This window comes from Miscanthus floridulus, chromosome 13, assembly GCF_019320115.1.
Source record: "Miscanthus floridulus cultivar M001 chromosome 13, ASM1932011v1, whole genome shotgun sequence".
NCBI lineage: Eukaryota > Viridiplantae > Streptophyta > Magnoliopsida > Poales > Poaceae > Miscanthus > Miscanthus floridulus.
In genome coordinates this window covers 77417686-77439544 of record NC_089592.1, presented here as the reverse complement: position 1 = coordinate 77439544, position 21859 = coordinate 77417686, and the positions used below count along the sequence as shown (strand labels likewise).

The 21859-nt window shown below is 42.2% G+C and overlaps 1 protein-coding gene and 4 pseudogenes across 1 annotated transcript; 3 read left to right on the top strand and 2 right to left on the bottom strand.

Annotated features, from left to right (window-relative positions):
* Window positions 1–30: 30 nt before the first annotated feature.
* Window positions 31–1164, bottom strand: LOC136500092 (uncharacterized; annotated as a pseudogene).
* Window positions 1165–2847: 1683 nt separating this feature from the next.
* On the top strand, window positions 2848–4518 carry LOC136500091 (uncharacterized; annotated as a pseudogene).
* A 2529-nt stretch (window positions 4519–7047) lies between these two features.
* On the bottom strand, window positions 7048–8181 carry LOC136500090 (uncharacterized; annotated as a pseudogene).
* Window positions 8182–9865: 1684 nt separating this feature from the next.
* On the top strand, window positions 9866–11536 carry LOC136500089 (uncharacterized; annotated as a pseudogene).
* Window positions 11537–13641: 2105 nt separating this feature from the next.
* LOC136500087 (extensin-like) lies at window positions 13642–14079 on the top strand. The gene has a single exon (XM_066495504.1). The coding sequence runs from the start codon at window positions 13642–13644 to the stop codon at window positions 14077–14079; it is 438 nt and encodes a 145-aa protein (XP_066351601.1).
* The last annotated feature ends 7780 nt before the right edge of the window (window positions 14080–21859 follow it).

Here is a 21859-nt window from a genome sequence, read left to right as displayed (position 1 = left end):
ATCATTGTACAACGAATATTTGATTATAAGCTATAAAGAAAGAATAATAACCATGAATGTGTCACCACCATGAAGTCTCTTTGCAAAAATTCTCCAATCGTAGTTTGCATCAGCACACCTTGCCCTGTACCTCTCTTTGCCACTATGTTCAACCCTAGTACCAAACTCATTTTTTATGGCATATGTCCTCAAGGTCATGATGAACTCGTCCTTGTCTCCAAATGTATCTCCTTCATTAATGATCGGATTCTCTTTGTCATATGTTGTGAAAGGTGCAGCATAATCATCTAGCATAGTAGCCTCATCATCATGAACACATTCAGAATCAAAGTCTAGAACAGGCCTTGCCCTCTTTCTTTTCTACACCTCTACTTCAATATTTTCTGTTGGCTGTGCATCATTAACTGCAGCATCAACTGGTTTTAAGTATCTCCACTTTTCATCTACTCCGGTTGGCTCATCCCCATCAGGGTCACACACAACCGTCATGAAGTGCTCCTTCTCCTCCTCTTCAGGCATTGGTGGCCCTGCTATGGTTTCTCCATATTGTGGTATTTCTGCCCATTCAAATCCATCAAATTCCATCTTCTTCTCAACAACTGACACTTCATTAGGCATGCCCTCACAATCCATGTTCACTGCAGGAGGCATCTCATCCCCCTCCACACGATTGCCCATTATCATCATAAATTTCACCAATTGAGATGCCCTTAGCAAGCTGTGAAGCTGACCATCTGAAATTAATTTGTTTGTCCAATGCATCCCTTTTACAACCCAGAAATTTGTCTGCTGGTCGCTGTCCCATGTAAAGTGCGAAGCAATATCCTTCTCTAGATTAATGACTGAATATTTTTCTGAATCAACAACCCAGCTTACATCTCTACCCCTATTGTAGACCTTTTTACCATGTACAATACTAAAGTATGAGTTCACTGTGACCTCTACTCTACAAGCATTCTTTGGATCAATCCTGTGATATGCAGCCCGAAACACATGGAACAAAGGGAAAATAGTAAGGCCCAATTTCACAAAAATAAATCAGGTCCTCATTCAGTATGTTTAGATAGCTATGTCCACCCTAAAAACTAGCAAAATAGATACAAATTGAAAGAATGTAGAATGTGTCCAAGGAGATTATCCTTCTGGAATTTCAGTAGCATCCATCTTCAATCAAATCCCTAATCCCTTGTCACAGCACTACAAAATCCCCAATACCTAGCGTTCAGACCATGAGAAGAGGACAAAAAGAATGGAGAACAAGAAAAGTAGGGAAGAAGAGGGGCTCACCATGGAGGATAGGCCTGTAAAGTCACTACCACTGCTATCGTCGCCGAGGGGAGGAGCGCTGTCGCCGAGGGGAAGACCACCGCTGTGAGAGAAAGAGCGCCGCTCGAGGTCGCGCTCAGGTCCGAGACCTTCTCAGGCTGTGTGCGTTTCTGCTGTTGGCTCCGTTCTTTTTTTATTTTTCCTTCAGCTAACGTGCAGTAAATGGGGATGGTAAAAGATATAACGGAGAAACCTCTCAATGGTACTTTTCTACAGTTGAATCTTTCAGTGGTAGTTTTCTAAGGATCGAATCTTTTAATGGTACTGAGCTAATTTTCCCTTATAATTTCCTCCGCGCGGGGGGTTTCTTTTTGCTCGCTCGCTCCCTCCTGCCCACCTGCACGCCGCTAGGGTTCGCCGTGCACCGCCGGGGCTTCCCTCGTCCACCGCCCACCACCCCACCCATGCCTCCCATGCCGCCCGTGTAGACGCTCGCGTCGCCGGCGCGCCCCACATGGCGTCACGGCTAGGCCAAGCCACGCCCCATTCCCCACGCGGCCACACCGCCCCAGTGCCCCCACCCGATTGGCCGATTGGAGTTCTTTGCTTCAACTCAGAGCAGAGGTGATTAGAAATCAAATCCCTCCCTTTGTAATTTTGCAAGTCAAATATTATGACATCATCGGTTGCTATCTAAGCTCATCTGAATGTTTTGTATTGTTCATCCAAATATTTTCTTGCCATGGGCTACCCTGCTCTCAATTTCTGGGTCCGCCACTGATTCCATGTCAGTATTGTCTGATCTGTATGTATATGATCTATGTCTTGCTGACTTGGCTGATCTATAGTGCATTCTTGTGTGATTTGGTTTGGAATCAAAGAATCTGTGAGCACCGATTGTAACTGACCGGCACTATTTCATGAGGTAATTGGTGTTATCCGAAAATCCTCAAGTCAAAATGAAGATATAAATGATTACTTGCCAGCATTTGGTTTTGGTGCCTGACGAGGTCTAGCTTTGGAGGATTTATTTGCTTTAATTTTGACTTTATGTCCTAGCAGATCAGTAATATTTGGGCTCCTAAGTAAACTGCTAACTCCTTGAATGAACCCAGGACTGGTCATAGTCCATTCGATTGACTCAGTAGTATCTCACATCCCACACATAGGGAGCCCTTCTTTTTACAAACAAATAAAAGAAGGAAAATTATTAGGAACGACAGATATTAATCAGGAACATGCATCTGAAAGTTTAGCATCAGTGTCTTGGTGAGTTTCAGAATTCAGAGTTCAGTTACTCGGATTTGCACAATATTTCATTACTTGGGATTCTTGATTAGTATATTGACTTTACTTGTATCTTTCTAATTATTCAAAATATTTTTACTTATATAGTAGATGACGATCATGATTTCTGATATGTGTATAAACCAATATACTGAGAAATAATCTTTGATATCAATGTTATCAATTTCGCCACACCTAAATTTTTTTCCTTCCTCCGCCACTGGTCCATGTCCTCCATTAATAGCTTTATCTTGCGCCATATCTCATACTTGTTCTTGCTTTATCTACTACAGGATGGGTCGCAAGAAGATGGTTCGCCCTGAAGATGAGTCGGGTAATGGAGATGCTTCTCTACCTCGCCCCAAGAGAGCGAAGCAGCCCACTGCTAAGCCTCCACACAACAAGCGCAAGGTGTCAGCAGGACATGGCAAGAACTCCTTCCGCAAAGCAGCGGATGACTTGTACTTGCCCAATGTGGATGTCGAGTTGGTTCCTGTGACTGAGCAATTGTTCACCCATCCGGGCGATCAGCGTTTTATGGATGACGTTCATCCGCCTCGCCCTAAGGACTATTTTAGCAACCAAGGAGAGGTCTTTGGCCAAAGGTTTGAATGTCCATCTGAATCTCGAGATGCTGATTTTCGTGATCCTTGCTTTGGGACAGTCTTTCAGCTGGACTACTATGATTCAATGATCCTTTCCAAGAGTCAGCCAGTGGTTTTATAGAAGTACATTGATTGGGATCATTGTGTCAAATTGGGTGATCCTGAGATGACTAGAGCTCTTGAAATGTTGGAAAGGCGTAATTTCAAGAATCTCATGACCATGCAGTATCCGTGGAGCAATGAGGTCATTGCATAGTTCTTTGCTACTGTTTGGTATGAGTAGGCCATAGCTGATCATTATGGTTATATGCATTTCTCCATTGAAGATCAGCCCTATTATGTCTCTTATGCTCGCTTTGGCAAAATTCTTGGATTTGAGTTTGATGACATAGACAAACATCGGCTTAATTGCAACCCTCACTGTGACATTGATCTCTCTTTTGCTTACAATGAGAATGCTACTGCCGATGACTACTACACCGTCAACAACATGAGAAAGGTTTATCACTATTTTAATTTGTTGGTCCGGCAAACTTTGGTTCCCAAGATTGGTGGTGCTTCAGTGATTTTATCTTCTATGGGTCCCTTCTTGAAAGCTTTTCAGGAGGATAATGAGGAGGATTTCAGTGCTTTTGGCTTCATTTATAGGCAGATTCAGTTGACATCTTGGGATCCTAAGAAGTCATGTACTCATGCTCCCTATATCATGAAGATGATTGAGGTAGTCACTCAGAAGGAGTTCATCAAAGAAGTGAGCCATGAGCCTTACCGACCTGTGAGAATTAGTGAGACAGCAAAGAGGAGAGGCCACAAACCCAGTCAACCTTGGCCTCAGTCTGTGCCTTTGCCTTCCTCCTGTGCCACAGCTGCAGCTTATCCTGAAGACGTCCAAGGTCTTCTCTTGCAGGGTATGCGCTCTGTGTTTGGGATGTCCATGGCCATCTATGAGGCCAACAGAGAGCACCACAGGTTTGTCCAGGAGGAGCTTCACTGCGCTGAGGTCCAGCACAAGATGATTGCCGAGCACATAGGTGTGACTTTGTCCCTAGTTCATCCTCTACCTCCAGCACCTCAGCAGCCCGAATGGTGGAATCCGTTGTTTCAGTAGTCTTTTGTGCAGCCACAGCAGACACAGTTTGACACCGATGAGCAGCCACAGGCCTCGTCCCATGTTCAGCAGGGTGTTGGTGGCAACTCGTCCTCTGGATGGGCTTCCGCCACCTATGGTATAGCTGGTCACTTCTTCGGCCCTACCTCCGACGTTCTCTACTCCGCCTCCTATCCTTCTACTTCCGGTGGACAGCAGCCCAGTGAGACCCAGGAGGATGACGGTGTCAACCCTTCTACTTCCGGTGGATAGCAGCCCGGTGAGACCCAGGTGGATGACGGTGTCAACCCTTCTACTTTCGGTGGACAGCAGCCCGCTGAGACCCAGGAGGATGACGGTGTCAACCACGACGAGTGAGGCGCACGTGTTCTTCAATGACATATTTCTTTTTGGTGCTTGACGCCAGAGGGGGAGAAAATATATGTTTGCCTCATTTATCTATATGCTATTTATGTATGGACCTTGGACTTGTATCATGATCTATATCTCTTGTTGACTTCTATCTATATTTTGGGCTTGTATGACTATATATTGTGATGAACTATGTGTGATTTTTAGTTGGTACTTAATGGTTGTAAGGACATGTTAATGTTAGTTTGCTTATCTAATATCATATCACTTGTGATGGTGTATGCCTTCATTTATTTGTTGTGTGATATTCATGTCATATGCATCACGATTATTTTTGTGACACCTTTGCACACCTAGGAAAGCATGCATGTATATGATTTGTTTCCTAGCACTTTCACTAAAATTGTGCATATATATGTGGCCTTTTATGCCAAATTGTAGATTCAAAACATATATGCATATATTTAGGGGGAGCTTGTCATATCCAAAGTGCCAAATTGTGAGCTTTATATGTGTTGTTATCAATCACCAAAAAGAGGGAGTTTGTAAGTGCAACAAATCCTATTTGTGAGTTTTGGTGAATATAATGACAAAGCAATAAAGAGCTAAGGATGTTTCGTGAGATTTTCATTTAATCATCGATGTGAAAAGTCCAAATGAGAAATGGGAACCCTCAATTATTACTTCAAAGCTAGTAAATCATGCTTCAACTTGAGATAATTTCATTTTATTTTAACTTCTCTTGATCAGTGATAGGATGTCGTACTGTACAGAGGCCGGGATCGAAATTATATCACTTGCAGGTGTCCTAAGTGCTCAAAAGATCAATTCTATTTTCTCTAGACACCTTCCTAAAATCATCCTTGACTTATATTTTCTGGTCCAAGCTAGCTTAAAAATTCTTCTAAGCCGAAAATTCCTTTTCCTTCAACAAGAATTTTTGAAAGCCTACTCTGAAATTTCTTGCTTAGCCTCCTTAAATTTCCAGAGCACCCCTCTCTGTTGAAGACCGCAAATTAACTGGAATTTTATCCCACCCAAGCAAGAAATTCAACAAGAATTTTCGAAAGTCTACTTCTTTGAAATTTCTTGCTGAGCCTACTTAAATTTCCAGAGAACCCCTCTCTGTTGAAGACCGCAAATTAACTGAAAGTTTATCCCTCCCAAGCAGAAAATTCTAGTGCGGTAGTCTTCCTGGTTCGCTGTCTTATATTCATTTTGGCAATGCCCTTCTTCCCGGCCTTCTCACTTGACAAGCGTCATGCTACGGCCTCCTTTACCATTGTCGTGCTGCTACAGAGCCTCTGTTGCTAGCTAGCTGCTCCTGCTTAATTTTATCCTCTCTGTGTTTATTTATGATGAAAAACACTGTTGCGTGGTAACGACTGAACTAGTTCAACGGCATTTTAATAGAGTTCGTGGCATTATCTCTGCGAGTATATCTACTCAGTTACAGAATATATAGCTAATGAACATACAGTATGTTTATGCCAACTCCAACACCAATAATTTATTCCATATATATATAGTTATTAATTACTCAGTTCTAGAATTTTACACCAGAAAGCAACCAACTGCAAGAGTTAAACATATACATCCATATGCTAGCTCCTATCTCTACCAAGTATATATATCATATATATTAGATTCCATTTGCTCGAATTTGACTTTATTGACACCATATGCTAATCCTTTGTACGCATCAGTATGGATTATCAACCCAGGTGGAGTACCAATTGCTTTCTTTAGGTTTGCCATGAACCATGCCCAGTTGGCATTTGTTTCCTTATCAAAAATTCCATACGCAACTGGATACATCCAGTTGTGTCCATCAATTGCAATTGATGCAGCCAATTGTCCATTATATTTTCCAGTCAAGTGAGTAGAATCGACACCAAGATATGGCCGACACCCTGACAAAAAACCGTCAACACATGCTCTAATGCACACAAACATCCTTGAGAAATGTATTTTGCCTTTGATCTTCTTGCAATCAATCTCAACAATGCTACCCGGGCATGTTTCTTCTAGAGCTGCTTTGAATCTCCATAACATTATGAAACTCTCCTCCCAAGTGCCATGAATATCATCCATTGCTAATTTTTTCCCAGACCACACTTTAAAATATGACAACTCAAAATTGTAATGCTTTTCCAATCTTCTTTGTAACTTCTTTGCGCTAAGAGTGGGATCTTCTTCAATAATTTGTTTTGCTCTTTGAGATATCCAGGCTGTAGAAGCTTGATGGCCTTTCACCGTTTCTGAACTAGGACAAGTGTGATCATCCAATTTTGAGAGTTTGACCACCTGCAAATAAATTTGATTATAAGCTACAGCTTGCAAAAAAAGTATCATTGTACAATGAATATTTGATTATAAGATACAACTTGCAAAAAATGTATCATTGTACAACGAATATTTGATTATAAGCTATAAAGAAAGAATAATAACCATGAATGTGTCACCACCATGAAGTCTCTTTGCAAAAATTCTCCAATCGTAGTTTGCATCAGCACACCTTGCCCTGTACCTCTCTTTGCCACTATGTTCAACCCTAGTACCAAACTCATTTTTTATGGCATATGTCCTCAAGGTCATGATGAACTCGTCCTTGTCTCCAAATGTATCTCCTTCATTAATGATCGGATTCTCTTTGTCATATGTTGTGAAAGGTGCAGCATAATCATCTAGCATAGTAGCCTCATCATCATGAACACATTCAGAATCAAAGTCTAGAACAGGCCTTGCCCTCTTTCTTTTCTACACCTCTACTTCAATATTTTCTGTTGGCTGTGCATCATTAACTGCAGCATCAACTGGTTTTAAGTATCTCCACTTTTCATCTACTCCGGTTGGCTCATCCCCATCAGGGTCACACACAACCGTCATGAAGTGCTCCTTCTCCTCCTCTTCAGGCATTGGTGGCCCTGCTATGGTTTCTCCATATTGTGGTATTTCTGCCCATTCAAATCCATCAAATTCCATCTTCTTCTCAACAACTGACACTTCATTAGGCATGCCCTCACAATCCATGTTCACTGCAGGAGGCATCTCATCCCCCTCCACACGATTGCCCATTATCATCATAAATTTCACCAATTGAGATGCCCTTAGCAAGCTGTGAAGCTGACCATCTGAAATTAATTTGTTTGTCCAATGCATCCCTTTTACAACCCAGAAATTTGTCTGCTGGTCGCTGTCCCATGTAAAGTGCGAAGCAATATCCTTCTCTAGATTAATGACTGAATATTTTTCTGAATCAACAACCCAGCTTACATCTCTACCCCTATTGTAGACCTTTTTACCATGTACAATACTAAAGTATGAGTTCACTGTGACCTCTACTCTACAAGCATTCTTTGGATCAATCCTGTGATATGCAGCCCGAAACACATGGAACAAAGGGAAAATAGTAAGGCCCAATTTCACAAAAATAAATCAGGTCCTCATTCAGTATGTTTAGATAGCTATGTCCACCCTAAAAACTAGCAAAATAGATACAAATTGAAAGAATGTAGAATGTGTCCAAGGAGATTATCCTTCTGGAATTTCAGTAGCATCCATCTTCAATCAAATCCCTAATCCCTTGTCACAGCACTACAAAATCCCCAATACCTAGCGTTCAGACCATGAGAAGAGGACAAAAAGAATGGAGAACAAGAAAAGTAGGGAAGAAGAGGGGCTCACCATGGAGGATAGGCCTGTAAAGTCACTACCACTGCTATCGTCGCCGAGGGGAGGAGCGCTGTCGCCGAGGGGAAGACCACCGCTGTGAGAGAAAGAGCGCCGCTCGAGGTCGCGCTCAGGTCCGAGACCTTCTCAGGCTGTGTGCGTTTCTGCTGTTGGCTCCGTTCTTTTTTTATTTTTCCTTCAGCTAACGTGCAGTAAATGGGGATGGTAAAAGATATAACGGAGAAACCTCTCAATGGTACTTTTCTACAGTTGAATCTTTCAGTGGTAGTTTTCTAAGGATCGAATCTTTTAATGGTACTGAGCTAATTTTCCCTTATAATTTCCTCCGCGCGGGGGGTTTCTTTTTGCTCGCTCGCTCCCTCCTGCCCACCTGCACGCCGCTAGGGTTCGCCGTGCACCGCCGGGGCTTCCCTCGTCCACCGCCCCACCACCCCACCCATGCCTCCCATGCCGCCCGTGTAGACGCTCGCGTCGCCGGCGCGCCCCACATGGCGTCACGGCTAGGCCAAGCCACGCCCCATTCCCCACGCGGCCACACCGCCCCAGTGCCCCCACCCGATTGGCCGATTGGAGTTCTTTGCTTCAACTCAGAGCAGAGGTGATTAGAAATCAAATCCCTCCCTTTGTAATTTTGCAAGTCAAATATTATGACATCATCGGTTGCTATCTAAGCTCATCTGAATGTTTTGTATTGTTCATCCAAATATTTTCTTGCCATGGGCTACCCTGCTCTCAATTTCTGGGTCCGCCACTGATTCCATGTCAGTATTGTCTGATCTGTATGTATATGATCTATGTCTTGCTGACTTGGCTGATCTATAGTGCATTCTTGTGTGATTTGGTTTGGAATCAAAGAATCTGTGAGCACCGATTGTAACTGACCGGCACTATTTCATGAGGTAATTGGTGTTATCCGAAAATCCTCAAGTCAAAATGAAGATATAAATGATTACTTGCCAGCATTTGGTTTTGGTGCCTGACGAGGTCTAGCTTTGGAGGATTTATTTGCTTTAATTTTGACTTTATGTCCTAGCAGATCAGTAATATTTGGGCTCCTAAGTAAACTGCTAACTCCTTGAATGAACCCAGGACTGGTCATAGTCCATTCGATTGACTCAGTAGTATCTCACATCCCACACATAGGGAGCCCTTCTTTTTACAAACAAATAAAAGAAGGAAAATTATTAGGAACGACAGATATTAATCAGGAACATGCATCTGAAAGTTTAGCATCAGTGTCTTGGTGAGTTTCAGAATTCAGAGTTCAGTTACTCGGATTTGCACAATATTTCATTACTTGGGATTCTTGATTAGTATATTGACTTTACTTGTATCTTTCTAATTATTCAAAATATTTTTACTTATATAGTAGATGACGATCATGATTTCTGATATGTGTATAAACCAATATACTGAGAAATAATCTTTGATATCAATGTTATCAATTTCGCCACACCTAAATTTTTTTCCTTCCTCCGCCACTGGTCCATGTCCTCCATTAATAGCTTTATCTTGCGCCATATCTCATACTTGTTCTTGCTTTATCTACTACAGGATGGGTCGCAAGAAGATGGTTCGCCCTGAAGATGAGTCGGGTAATGGAGATGCTTCTCTACCTCGCCCCAAGAGAGCGAAGCAGCCCACTGCTAAGCCTCCACACAACAAGCGCAAGGTGTCAGCAGGACATGGCAAGAACTCCTTCCGCAAAGCAGCGGATGACTTGTACTTGCCCAATGTGGATGTCGAGTTGGTTCCTGTGACTGAGCAATTGTTCACCCATCCGGGCGATCAGCGTTTTATGGATGACGTTCATCCGCCTCGCCCTAAGGACTATTTTAGCAACCAAGGAGAGGTCTTTGGCCAAAGGTTTGAATGTCCATCTGAATCTCGAGATGCTGATTTTCGTGATCCTTGCTTTGGGACAGTCTTTCAGCTGGACTACTATGATTCAATGATCCTTTCCAAGAGTCAGCCAGTGGTTTTATAGAAGTACATTGATTGGGATCATTGTGTCAAATTGGGTGATCCTGAGATGACTAGAGCTCTTGAAATGTTGGAAAGGCGTAATTTCAAGAATCTCATGACCATGCAGTATCCGTGGAGCAATGAGGTCATTGCATAGTTCTTTGCTACTGTTTGGTATGAGTAGGCCATAGCTGATCATTATGGTTATATGCATTTCTCCATTGAAGATCAGCCCTATTATGTCTCTTATGCTCGCTTTGGCAAAATTCTTGGATTTGAGTTTGATGACATAGACAAACATCGGCTTAATTGCAACCCTCACTGTGACATTGATCTCTCTTTTGCTTACAATGAGAATGCTACTGCCGATGACTACTACACCGTCAACAACATGAGAAAGGTTTATCACTATTTTAATTTGTTGGTCCGGCAAACTTTGGTTCCCAAGATTGGTGGTGCTTCAGTGATTTTATCTTCTATGGGTCCCTTCTTGAAAGCTTTTCAGGAGGATAATGAGGAGGATTTCAGTGCTTTTGGCTTCATTTATAGGCAGATTCAGTTGACATCTTGGGATCCTAAGAAGTCATGTACTCATGCTCCCTATATCATGAAGATGATTGAGGTAGTCACTCAGAAGGAGTTCATCAAAGAAGTGAGCCATGAGCCTTACCGACCTGTGAGAATTAGTGAGACAGCAAAGAGGAGAGGCCACAAACCCAGTCAACCTTGGCCTCAGTCTGTGCCTTTGCCTTCCTCCTGTGCCACAGCTGCAGCTTATCCTGAAGACGTCCAAGGTCTTCTCTTGCAGGGTATGCGCTCTGTGTTTGGGATGTCCATGGCCATCTATGAGGCCAACAGAGAGCACCACAGGTTTGTCCAGGAGGAGCTTCACTGCGCTGAGGTCCAGCACAAGATGATTGCCGAGCACATAGGTGTGACTTTGTCCCTAGTTCATCCTCTACCTCCAGCACCTCAGCAGCCCGAATGGTGGAATCCGTTGTTTCAGTAGTCTTTTGTGCAGCCACAGCAGACACAGTTTGACACCGATGAGCAGCCACAGGCCTCGTCCCATGTTCAGCAGGGTGTTGGTGGCAACTCGTCCTCTGGATGGGCTTCCGCCACCTATGGTATAGCTGGTCACTTCTTCGGCCCTACCTCCGACGTTCTCTACTCCGCCTCCTATCCTTCTACTTCCGGTGGACAGCAGCCCAGTGAGACCCAGGAGGATGACGGTGTCAACCCTTCTACTTCCGGTGGATAGCAGCCCGGTGAGACCCAGGTGGATGACGGTGTCAACCCTTCTACTTTCGGTGGACAGCAGCCCGCTGAGACCCAGGAGGATGACGGTGTCAACCACGACGAGTGAGGCGCACGTGTTCTTCAATGACATATTTCTTTTTGGTGCTTGACGCCAGAGGGGGAGAAAATATATGTTTGCCTCATTTATCTATATGCTATTTATGTATGGACCTTGGACTTGTATCATGATCTATATCTCTTGTTGACTTCTATCTATATTTTGGGCTTGTATGACTATATATTGTGATGAACTATGTGTGATTTTTAGTTGGTACTTAATGGTTGTAAGGACATGTTAATGTTAGTTTGCTTATCTAATATCATATCACTTGTGATGGTGTATGCCTTCATTTATTTGTTGTGTGATATTCATGTCATATGCATCACGATTATTTTTGTGACACCTTTGCACACCTAGGAAAGCATGCATGTATATGATTTGTTTCCTAGCACTTTCACTAAAATTGTGCATATATATGTGGCCTTTTATGCCAAATTGTAGATTCAAAACATATATGCATATATTTAGGGGGAGCTTGTCATATCCAAAGTGCCAAATTGTGAGCTTTATATGTGTTGTTATCAATCACCAAAAAGAGGGAGTTTGTAAGTGCAACAAATCCTATTTGTGAGTTTTGGTGAATATAATGACAAAGCAATAAAGAGCTAAGGATGTTTCGTGAGATTTTCATTTAATCATCGATGTGAAAAGTCCAAATGAGAAATGGGAACCCTCAATTATTACTTCAAAGCTAGTAAATCATGCTTCAACTTGAGATAATTTCATTTTATTTTAACTTCTCTTGATCAGTGATAGGATGTCGTACTGTACAGAGGCCGGGATCGAAATTATATCACTTGCAGGTGTCCTAAGTGCTCAAAAGATCAATTCTATTTTCTCTAGACACCTTCCTAAAATCATCCTTGACTTATATTTTCTGGTCCAAGCTAGCTTAAAAATTCTTCTAAGCCGAAAATTCCTTTTCCTTCAACAAGAATTTTTGAAAGCCTACTCTGAAATTTCTTGCTTAGCCTCCTTAAATTTCCAGAGCACCCCTCTCTGTTGAAGACCGCAAATTAACTGGAATTTTATCCCACCCAAGCAAGAAATTCAACAAGAATTTTCGAAAGTCTACTTCTTTGAAATTTCTTGCTGAGCCTACTTAAATTTCCAGAGAACCCCTCTCTGTTGAAGACCGCAAATTAACTGAAAGTTTATCCCTCCCAAGCAGAAAATTCTAGTGCGGTAGTCTTCCTGGTTCGCTGTCTTATATTCATTTTGGCAATGCCCTTCTTCCCGGCCTTCTCACTTGACAAGCGTCATGCTACGGCCTCCTTTACCATTGTCGTGCTGCTACAGAGCCTCTGTTGCTAGCTAGCTGCTCCTGCTTAATTTTATCCTCTCTGTGTTTATTTATGATGAAAAACACTGTTGCGTGGTAACGACTGAACTAGTTCAACGGCATTTTAATAGAGTTCGTGGCATTATCTCTGCGAGTATATCTACTCAGTTACAGAATATATAGCTAATGAACATACAGTATGTTTATGCCAACTCCAACACCAATAATTTATTCCATATATATATAGTTATTAATTACTCAGTTCTAGAATTTTACACCAGAAAGCAACCAACTGCAAGAGTTAAACATATACATCCATATGCTAGCTCCTATCTCTACCAAGTATATATATCATATATATTAGATTCCATTTGCTCGAATTTTGTAACACCCTGAAAATTTTCATTTTCAAAAATAGTCAAATTTATTTATTTAAGCAATTTATGAGAGCATTCAAACATAGGAAAGTAATAAATTTTATAAAACTAAAATCAAATATAAGATTAGCTACAAGTGATGCATACATGCTGCTGCATATTATTTTGTGAATGTTTGGAATTTATTAAAGATTTCAAAGAGAATTGAAATTTGAATTTAAAAATGGATTTGGAAAATTGTAGAAAAAAAAAGAAAAGAATCATTTTCCTCTCCCTCCCTTCTTGATTTTTGGCCCGCAGGCCTTTCCTTCTGCAGGCCCATTTCCTTTCGCGGCCCAGCTCGCGCGATGCACCCCGCAGCCCAGATCGGCCTCCCCCTTGCGCACCGTGTGGCCCAGCACCTGCGTCGGCCCAGCCGAGTGGCCTTCCGCGGGCAACCGCCGCCGCGCCTCCTTTCCCCGGCCGCTGACCGATCGGACCCACATGTTAGTTCCTCCCCCACCTTCCTCCGCGCGACTCGGAAACCGCCCGCGCGTGCGCCTGGGCAACCGCCGCCCGCGCCCGGCCTTCTCACCTCGTGGGAGCGCCTCTCCCCGCGCCTGGCCTCTTTAAATCAGAGCCCGCACCCGAGCCGCCCCCTGCTGCCTCTCCCCACTCCTTTTTCGCCCTCGCCCACGCCACGGAGGTCGCAACCACTGCACGGAGGAGCTCCGCCGACCGTCGTCTGCCCGTCCGCGCGGACAACCGTCCCCAAGCCACCGTCAGCATCGTTTTTCCCGCTGTGAGAACCCCCTTGCTCCACTCTATCTTCCCGTGCCATTATTTTTGCGTTTCTTGGCTTCTAGCGCCGTAGCCGCATGCGCCGAGGATCTCCGGCCGCCGTCCATGGCGACTGCCGCCACGACAGCACTCTTCGGCCACTTCTTTGGCCTGGCCGAGACCCCCTACTTCCCCCGCTTACCCCGGTGTTCTCGGTTCTTCGATTGGTGAACCCTAGCCCCCTAACCGCGCTCGCCGGAGTGCTCCACGCCGCCGGCAATGGAGGGCCACCGCGGCTGCCACTGTTCCGGCCAGCCATCCTTCTTCTCTCTCCCCCGGATTCGTTTCTGGCCGTTCCTTTCTAATCCGACGGCTCTGATTGGCCGATACCTCTTCGGGGGTCAATTTGCTAAAGAGACCCTGTAATTCTCTAAGTCCTAACCCGCAGTCCAAAGCGTATTTCCCCGATTACGCATTCTCGTTTTGAAAACGTAAAGTTCACTGCTTTAGTCTAAAATACGTTTTCAGTATTTACAGAAATGCCATTTGAACTGTTTTGCTTATAAAATTGCCGTTTTAGCTCCGAATTGATCCGTTCAAATCGCGTTAGCTTCGTAATTTCATAATCTACATGTTAGAATCACTGTTAGTCAAGTTTGGAACTTTTTAATTTCCTGGTTAGATTTAATTAAATATATTGCTATAGGAAATCCCGTTTAAATCATAACTTTCGCATTTTAGCTCCGTTTTTTGTGAACTTCGCGTTGACGTGATCGTAGCGAGACGTAGATCATTTTCACAAACATTTTATCTTGTTTTCTATACTGTTGGTGTACTGTTCTAATGATAGGAATGTTTGCTTTGCATGAATGCTTTTGGAATGTTGTATGTTGCCATGTTGGTCGCGTTTAGACGGTGAGGGGAACGTTGGAGACCAAGAATTCTTCGACGACCAGCAGGACCAGCAAGAGTTTGTGAACCAAGGCAAGTATAGCATGGGTCTACCTTGATGTCCTATTTCACTTTAATCAATTACTCATTTGCATGTGTCTAATTTTGATACCATAAGGACATCCTAGTGATTGATTATCTTGTTCCTTGTCTCCTATGGGTTATTTGCATATGGGTAGATTGCTAGTGCTCGAATTAAACATGATCTATACGATGATGAATGATTCTATGGAACTAAAAGTATAACATGAATTATAACAACTGTTCCATAGGGCGAAGGTGCAAATGACTTTTGATCATGTTGCTCCTGGCCCTCCATAAGGACTTATCTGTCGGCAAAAGCTAGGACTGACAGTGCAACCGGGAGAGTCATATGGCTCTGACTTTAGCTCAGTAATAGGACCTTTTCTAGCTAGTAAGAGGTTACCTTTTTGGCACAAATGGGGCTTGCCACGTTGGGTATAGGGCTACCTCTGTTCCTATGAGTATAGCCGCGATGGATATGTGCCATAGGAAAGGGGGGTTCCTACATCTGACTGCCAAGGAAACCTAGCGGCCCTAACTTGTTAGAGAAACCTATGAAATGGCTTCATAGTGTACCCTGCCCGCTCACCTTGGCAGTGACATGGGAGTAATTAACCCGGGCATATGGAAATCATGACTCAGGGTGAATGTGCACCACCTCTATAGAGGGTAACAAACTGTTATAACAGCCGTGCTCACGGTCACGAGCGGCCCGGAAAACTCACAGAATAACTGGTTACTTGTTGTTGATCATTTAAGTTGTTCTATGATGATATATGGTACACTTGAGCCTGATATATGTTCTTATGGGATTAAATGGAAGCTTAAGCATAATTTGATAATATCAGATAATAAAAGCTTGTTGTACTAAAAATGCTAACTGCAGTAAACCAGTGTCAACCTTTTGAGCTTCATAACCCCATGTTAACTTGTTAAGTACGGGATGTACTTACGCTTGTTTATTTTCTTTATTTGAATAAAAATTCCGGATGAGTAACAGATGACAACGAGTATGAGGAATTCTCGGAAGATTATTAGGCTTGTGGTCAACCAGTTGACCTTCCCTATGATGAAGCCCCACGAGAGAGTTACCTTTTATTTTCTGCTGTGATGTATAAGACTAAGTGATATTATGATTCTGATGTATGAGACACCGTAATGATACTTTATGTAATTTGTCAGCTTGTGTGTGTGATTGATTCCTGGGCACACACGAGTTTTGCGCATTCAATTTTATCCTTAAAATTGGGTGTGACAAATTTCAGCACCAGCAAATTAAGCAGTTGAGGAGCTCACCTGCACAAATAAACAACAAGTTAAGCAGTTTGCTAAATCACCTTGTTCTAAAAAAATCACAGGGCATATTCAAAACTCACATTAGCATTATTTTGTGTGTACTTGCCATTTTCGACGTCTTTTTGCCATGGGGCCATCCTCCTTATGACCATCTCTTAGGTATGGTGTTAGTTCGCTCGCCGAAATCTTAGGGAGGATGGAAGTATCGAAAGGAGGGATTTCATTAGATTGATAATTGAACTCTTCCTCCTCCACTTGTTTTTCAACTCTGACAACCCGCTTTTTCCCAGGGAGAACCACTCGTCGTCTCTTGTTTCTAGTGTCACGCACATAGAAGACTTGGAAAACCTGACTTGCGAGTACAAATAGAAGATAGATCGAGTAATTAAGCACGAGCACACACCCTATTGCATAGACCGAGATAGAATTAAGCACACAGATTCCATCACGCAGTTGTAATTTGATCATGGTCACACAATCCCAAAAATTAATTACAATGCTATTATTAGCAAATTTGGTCGCTGCTACCTTATCTATCGAGCTGAGCTGAGCACACGCCCCAGGCAGGACCGACGCCTATGTGGTTGTTGTCGGTGGACGGACCGTATGCCAAGAAAGGAAGCCCTGGGATCGAGAGCAGAGCTAAGCTGAAGCGGACCAGATTTGGCCAGTCGGTGGCCTCAGCTCCACCCTCAGTGGAAGAGTTGATTTGGCTTTATTTTCTTCACATATCACAATGAATTAATTAGCTGAATCACCTGCCATTCATCAACCGGGCCAGGTCAGCTCAGGAGTTCGGACACCTGCAAGTAAACATCGATCGATTCGCAGTCTATACAAGCTATATGTCGTGCTAACTTGACAAATTAATAGAGAGCATGCACAACATGCATGGCATGTGGTAGTAGTGTGCCAATGGAAGTACCTTTATACTCTACTGCTCGATGATCTGTACATGCTCCAATGTCAAGGATCGTTCAAGGAGTTAATATTAATACCACCATATCCAAGGTTTAGGTAGGCCCTGCCCATTCGAATCAAGAAACATATTAATACCAAAGATAAAAAGAACAGATCCCGCTGCGTACTGTACTGGGTTAATTAGAAGCCTCAGATCGAGGTCAGGAATATATGTTTGCAATTAACCTCCACTAATAAAAGCCAGCCACATCATCACGATCCATTTCTCGCCACTTTCAAGATCAATGAGAGGGAAACAGAGTGAGTTTTTTTTGAGCTGAGCTTCAGTTTCTGAAAGGGCCAAATAATATAGATATGGCCGGTCAGGTTATTATCAAAAGCAAGAAAAGGCTAGGTAGATGTCTGGGTTTTAGGCATCCGATGTCACAACTTGCTTGAAACCTTCTCAATTTTTTATCATAGCATCTACATGCGATAACATGACGCTCCGACAAGTTTCATGATTTTTGGACTTTGTTCGGATTTTATATGATTTAAATACACTTTTCCTGCAAGTACCTCGTCATGTTACGTCAACAAGATGCTCGACATTTCATGTGAATTCCTGGATACGGCCTCAACATACACCAAATATCATGAATATCATTTTTTGAATCACCAAATTTCATTATTTCATGCACCTGCAGTTCAAATTTGAAGTATGCAAAAAAATTCAATGAAACGAAAAAAATTAACGAAATATACCAAAAAAAGTCAAAATTGTCCCAAATTTGAACAAGGAGTTTTAAATAATGTGAGAAGGCCTCACAAAAAAAATGGGGCAAAAAAACAAAAAAAATTCTTCCCCGAGTGCCTTCCCCGGCACTCGGCAAAGAGGCCCTTTGCCGAGTGCCATGACAGGGCACTCGGGGAAGCCATCCTCTTTGCCGAGTGCCAGGGTGCGACACTCGGCAAAGCAATTTTTTTAGTTTTAACGGCGTGGGCGGGCTGGGCCGTCAAGTAACATTTTTCTTTGCCGAGTGCCGCTCTTCCCCGAGTGTTGCACTCGGGGAAGAGGGCCTTTGCCGAGTGCCGCTCTTTACCAAGTGCTAGGCACTCTGCGGCACTCGGCAAAGCCTCTCTTCCCCGAGTGCTATTCTTCCCCGAGTGCAATACTCGGAGAAGATTGGCTTTGCCAAGTGCCCGATTTTTGGCACTCGAGGAAGCCTGCGACACTCGAGGAATTTTGCCTCTCCCGTAGTGACCATGGTAATCCACAATCGCCTTATGGGATAAATTTTATGGCTGTAAGGCACAAATGTACATTCCCCGATATCAAGCAAAAATGGGCTCCTTCTATTTGCGCGTCGATAAGAAAATGTTACCGGTGGCTTGAATGTAAATAAAAGCGTTATCCTTTTCTATCTGTACTCAAGGCACAGTAGCACGTTGAGTACGAACTGATACATATCGATTAGTTATATCAAGGTTAGTACCATTGTCGCTGGCACTAGGGATGAAAATGGTACGCAAATATTCCGAACCGAACCGCATTGTTTTATACATTTATATCAAGGTTAGTACCATTGTCGCTGGCACAATAAGTCCTCAGATAGCTAAGTAATCTATGTGATGTCGATTTGAGCAGCTAACCAATTGATGTAAATATATATCCTAGCATAGCAAAAAAAAACTACATGTACTAAGCTAGTTCTACATGAATATAATGAGCCATCTATGCTCGCGTGTGTACGGGTTTAACCATCGCGTCCATCATCTCTGACGTCGAGTGCTATGTGCAGTAAGAGCGCACACTAATTTCTAAGTCAACACACTGTTAAAAGTTCAATACATGTGTGCGTTATACTGTGTCGTGGATTCATTTTTTGCGAGGGCGGCAACTGTTTAGATATGCACTGAATTGCAAAAGTGGAGCAACAAACTGTTTATACTAAATATGCAATGAACTGCAAAAGCCGTGGAATATAGTGCTCGTTTAATATATATTATTACAAGTTGCTTATAAGGTTAAAACAATCTGAAACTAGATGACAAACGTCATGTTTTCTACAGTGTTTTCTAGCCGTGCTTGTTCCCACCACCATCATTTAAACTAAATTTAAAACGCAAAAGGTTGGTAGATCAGCTTATCATTATCACTTTTTCCTTCCATTTATATAACTTCTCAAGAATGAACCAGACATGCGGCCTGTTCGCTGGTTGGTTTTTGGGCTGATAAGCCTGGCTGGTGCTGGTTTATTGTAAGAGAAAAACACTGTTGGCCGGCAGATAAGCCCTGGCTGAAACCAACAAGCGAACAGACCGATGGCCATGTACTTAAGGGGCCATTTTTTCTTTAATTTTAGAGGAATTAGAATCTACTTAATAGACTAGGCTATTTGACTTGACAGTCCACAACTTTTCAAAGTTCACATATAAGTCTATCTCAAATTCATAGGTGAGAGATGGAAATTGATTCTATAGACCATCATGCTATATTTCTACTTTACAACTTATAACACGCTCTTCAACTCACTCCTCTATGGTAGAAATGCAACACAAAAGTATCTCTCGTATGGCCCAAAGTAATATACAAATATACTCCATATGCAACCATATAAGCTTAATTAATATGTGTCTAAATTATGATTATTAAAATAAATTCAATTCCAAGGATCCAAATGGGACCTAAGGGAAATCCTAGATATCACCATATATATGCCACTTGACTGTGAGATCCTACACAAAAGGTATTTTGTTGTAAATTTCCATCTCCTACTTGTCTTGTTTCAAAAAAAAAACATCCCACCTAGCTCGAGCTCAATCGGAAACCAACCAGCTATCACGGCCATCCACTTTTCCATTTGACTAAAAATCTGTACTAGTATCATAGTACATAAATGTTTTTCACGTAGTGAATTTTAACCAATTTCTATAAAATGTGAATGAAGTGTAAATGCGCAATTTGAAGTCCAGGGTTTGACTTTTGATGTGAACCCATATATTTTAAATTACATGTCCATTTTATGCAAAAATATGGGATTTTTTAGCAAACTCGTGGGTTCTACTAATTGATAGATTGGATTGGGTTGAGTCGAAATAATAAAATTATGAGTTAGGGTAAGGTAGTTATTAAATATTTTGATATGGATTAGGTTAGGTAAGAGGTCGGTTGTAACCTATTAGCAGGGCTAATTGAAACGTGTGCTTTGCCTTGAAATACAGAGGAGAGATTAGAAACTGAGAGGAATATGTTGTTTGTTTCACCATGGTAATCGGCAGTCGCCTTATGGGATAAATTTTGCGGCTGTAAGGCACAAATGTACATTCCCCGATATCATGCAAAAATGGGCTCCTTCGATCTATTTGCGCGTTGATAAGAAAACGTTACCGGTGGCTTGAATGTAAATAAAAGCGTTATCCTTTTCTATCTGTACTCAAGGCACAGTAGCACGTTGAATACGAACTGATACATATCGATTAGTTATATCAAGGTTAGTACCATATTGTCGCTGGCCCAATAAGTCCTCAAATAGCTAAGTAATCGATGTGATGTCGATTTGAGCAGCTAACCAATTGATGTAAATATATATCCTAGGATAGCAAAAAAAACACATGTACTAAGGTAGTTCTACATGCATATAATGAGCCATCTATGCTCGCGTGTGTACGGGTTTAACCATCGCGTCCATCATCTCTGACGTCGAGTGCTATCTGCAGTAAGAGCGCGCACTAATTTCTAAGTCAACACACTGTTAAAAGTTCAATACATGTGTGCGTTATACTGTGTCGTGGATTCATTTTTGCGAGGGCGGCAACTGTTTAGATATGCACTGAATTGCAAAAGTGGAGCAACAAACTGTTTATACTAAATATGCAATGAATTGCAAAAGCCGTGGAATATAGTGCTCGTTTAATATATATTATTACAAGTTGCTTATAAGGTTAAAACAATCTGAAACTAGAGGACAAACGTCACGTTTCTACAGTGTTTTCTAGCCGTGCTTCTTCCTACCCACATCATTTAAACTAAATTTAAAACGCAAAAGGTTTGTAGATCAGCTTATCATTATCACTTTTTCCCTCCATTTGTATAGCTTCTCAAGAATGTACCAGACATGCGGCATGTTCGCTGGTTGGTTTTTAGGCTAATAAGCCTGGCTGGTGCTGGTTTGTTGTGAGAGAAAAACACCGTTGGCTGGCAGATAAGCCCTGGCTGAAACCAACAAACGAACAGACCGATGGCCATATACTTAAGGGGCCATTTTTTCTTTAATTGTAGAGGAATTAGAATCTACTTAGTAGACTAGCCTATTTGACTTAAAATTTGACATTCCACAACTTTTCAAAGTTCACATATAAGTCTATCTCAAATTCATAGGTGAGAGATGGAAATTGATTCTATAGACCATCATGCTATATTTCTACTTTGCAACTTATAACACGCTCTTCAACTCACTCCCTTATGGTAGAAATGCAACACAAAAGTATCTCTCGTATGTTCCAAAGTAATATACAAATATACTCCATATCCAACTATATAAGCTTAATTAATATGTGTCTAAATTATGATTATTAAAATAAATTCAATTCCAATGATCCAAATGGGACCTAAGGGAAATCCTAGATATCACC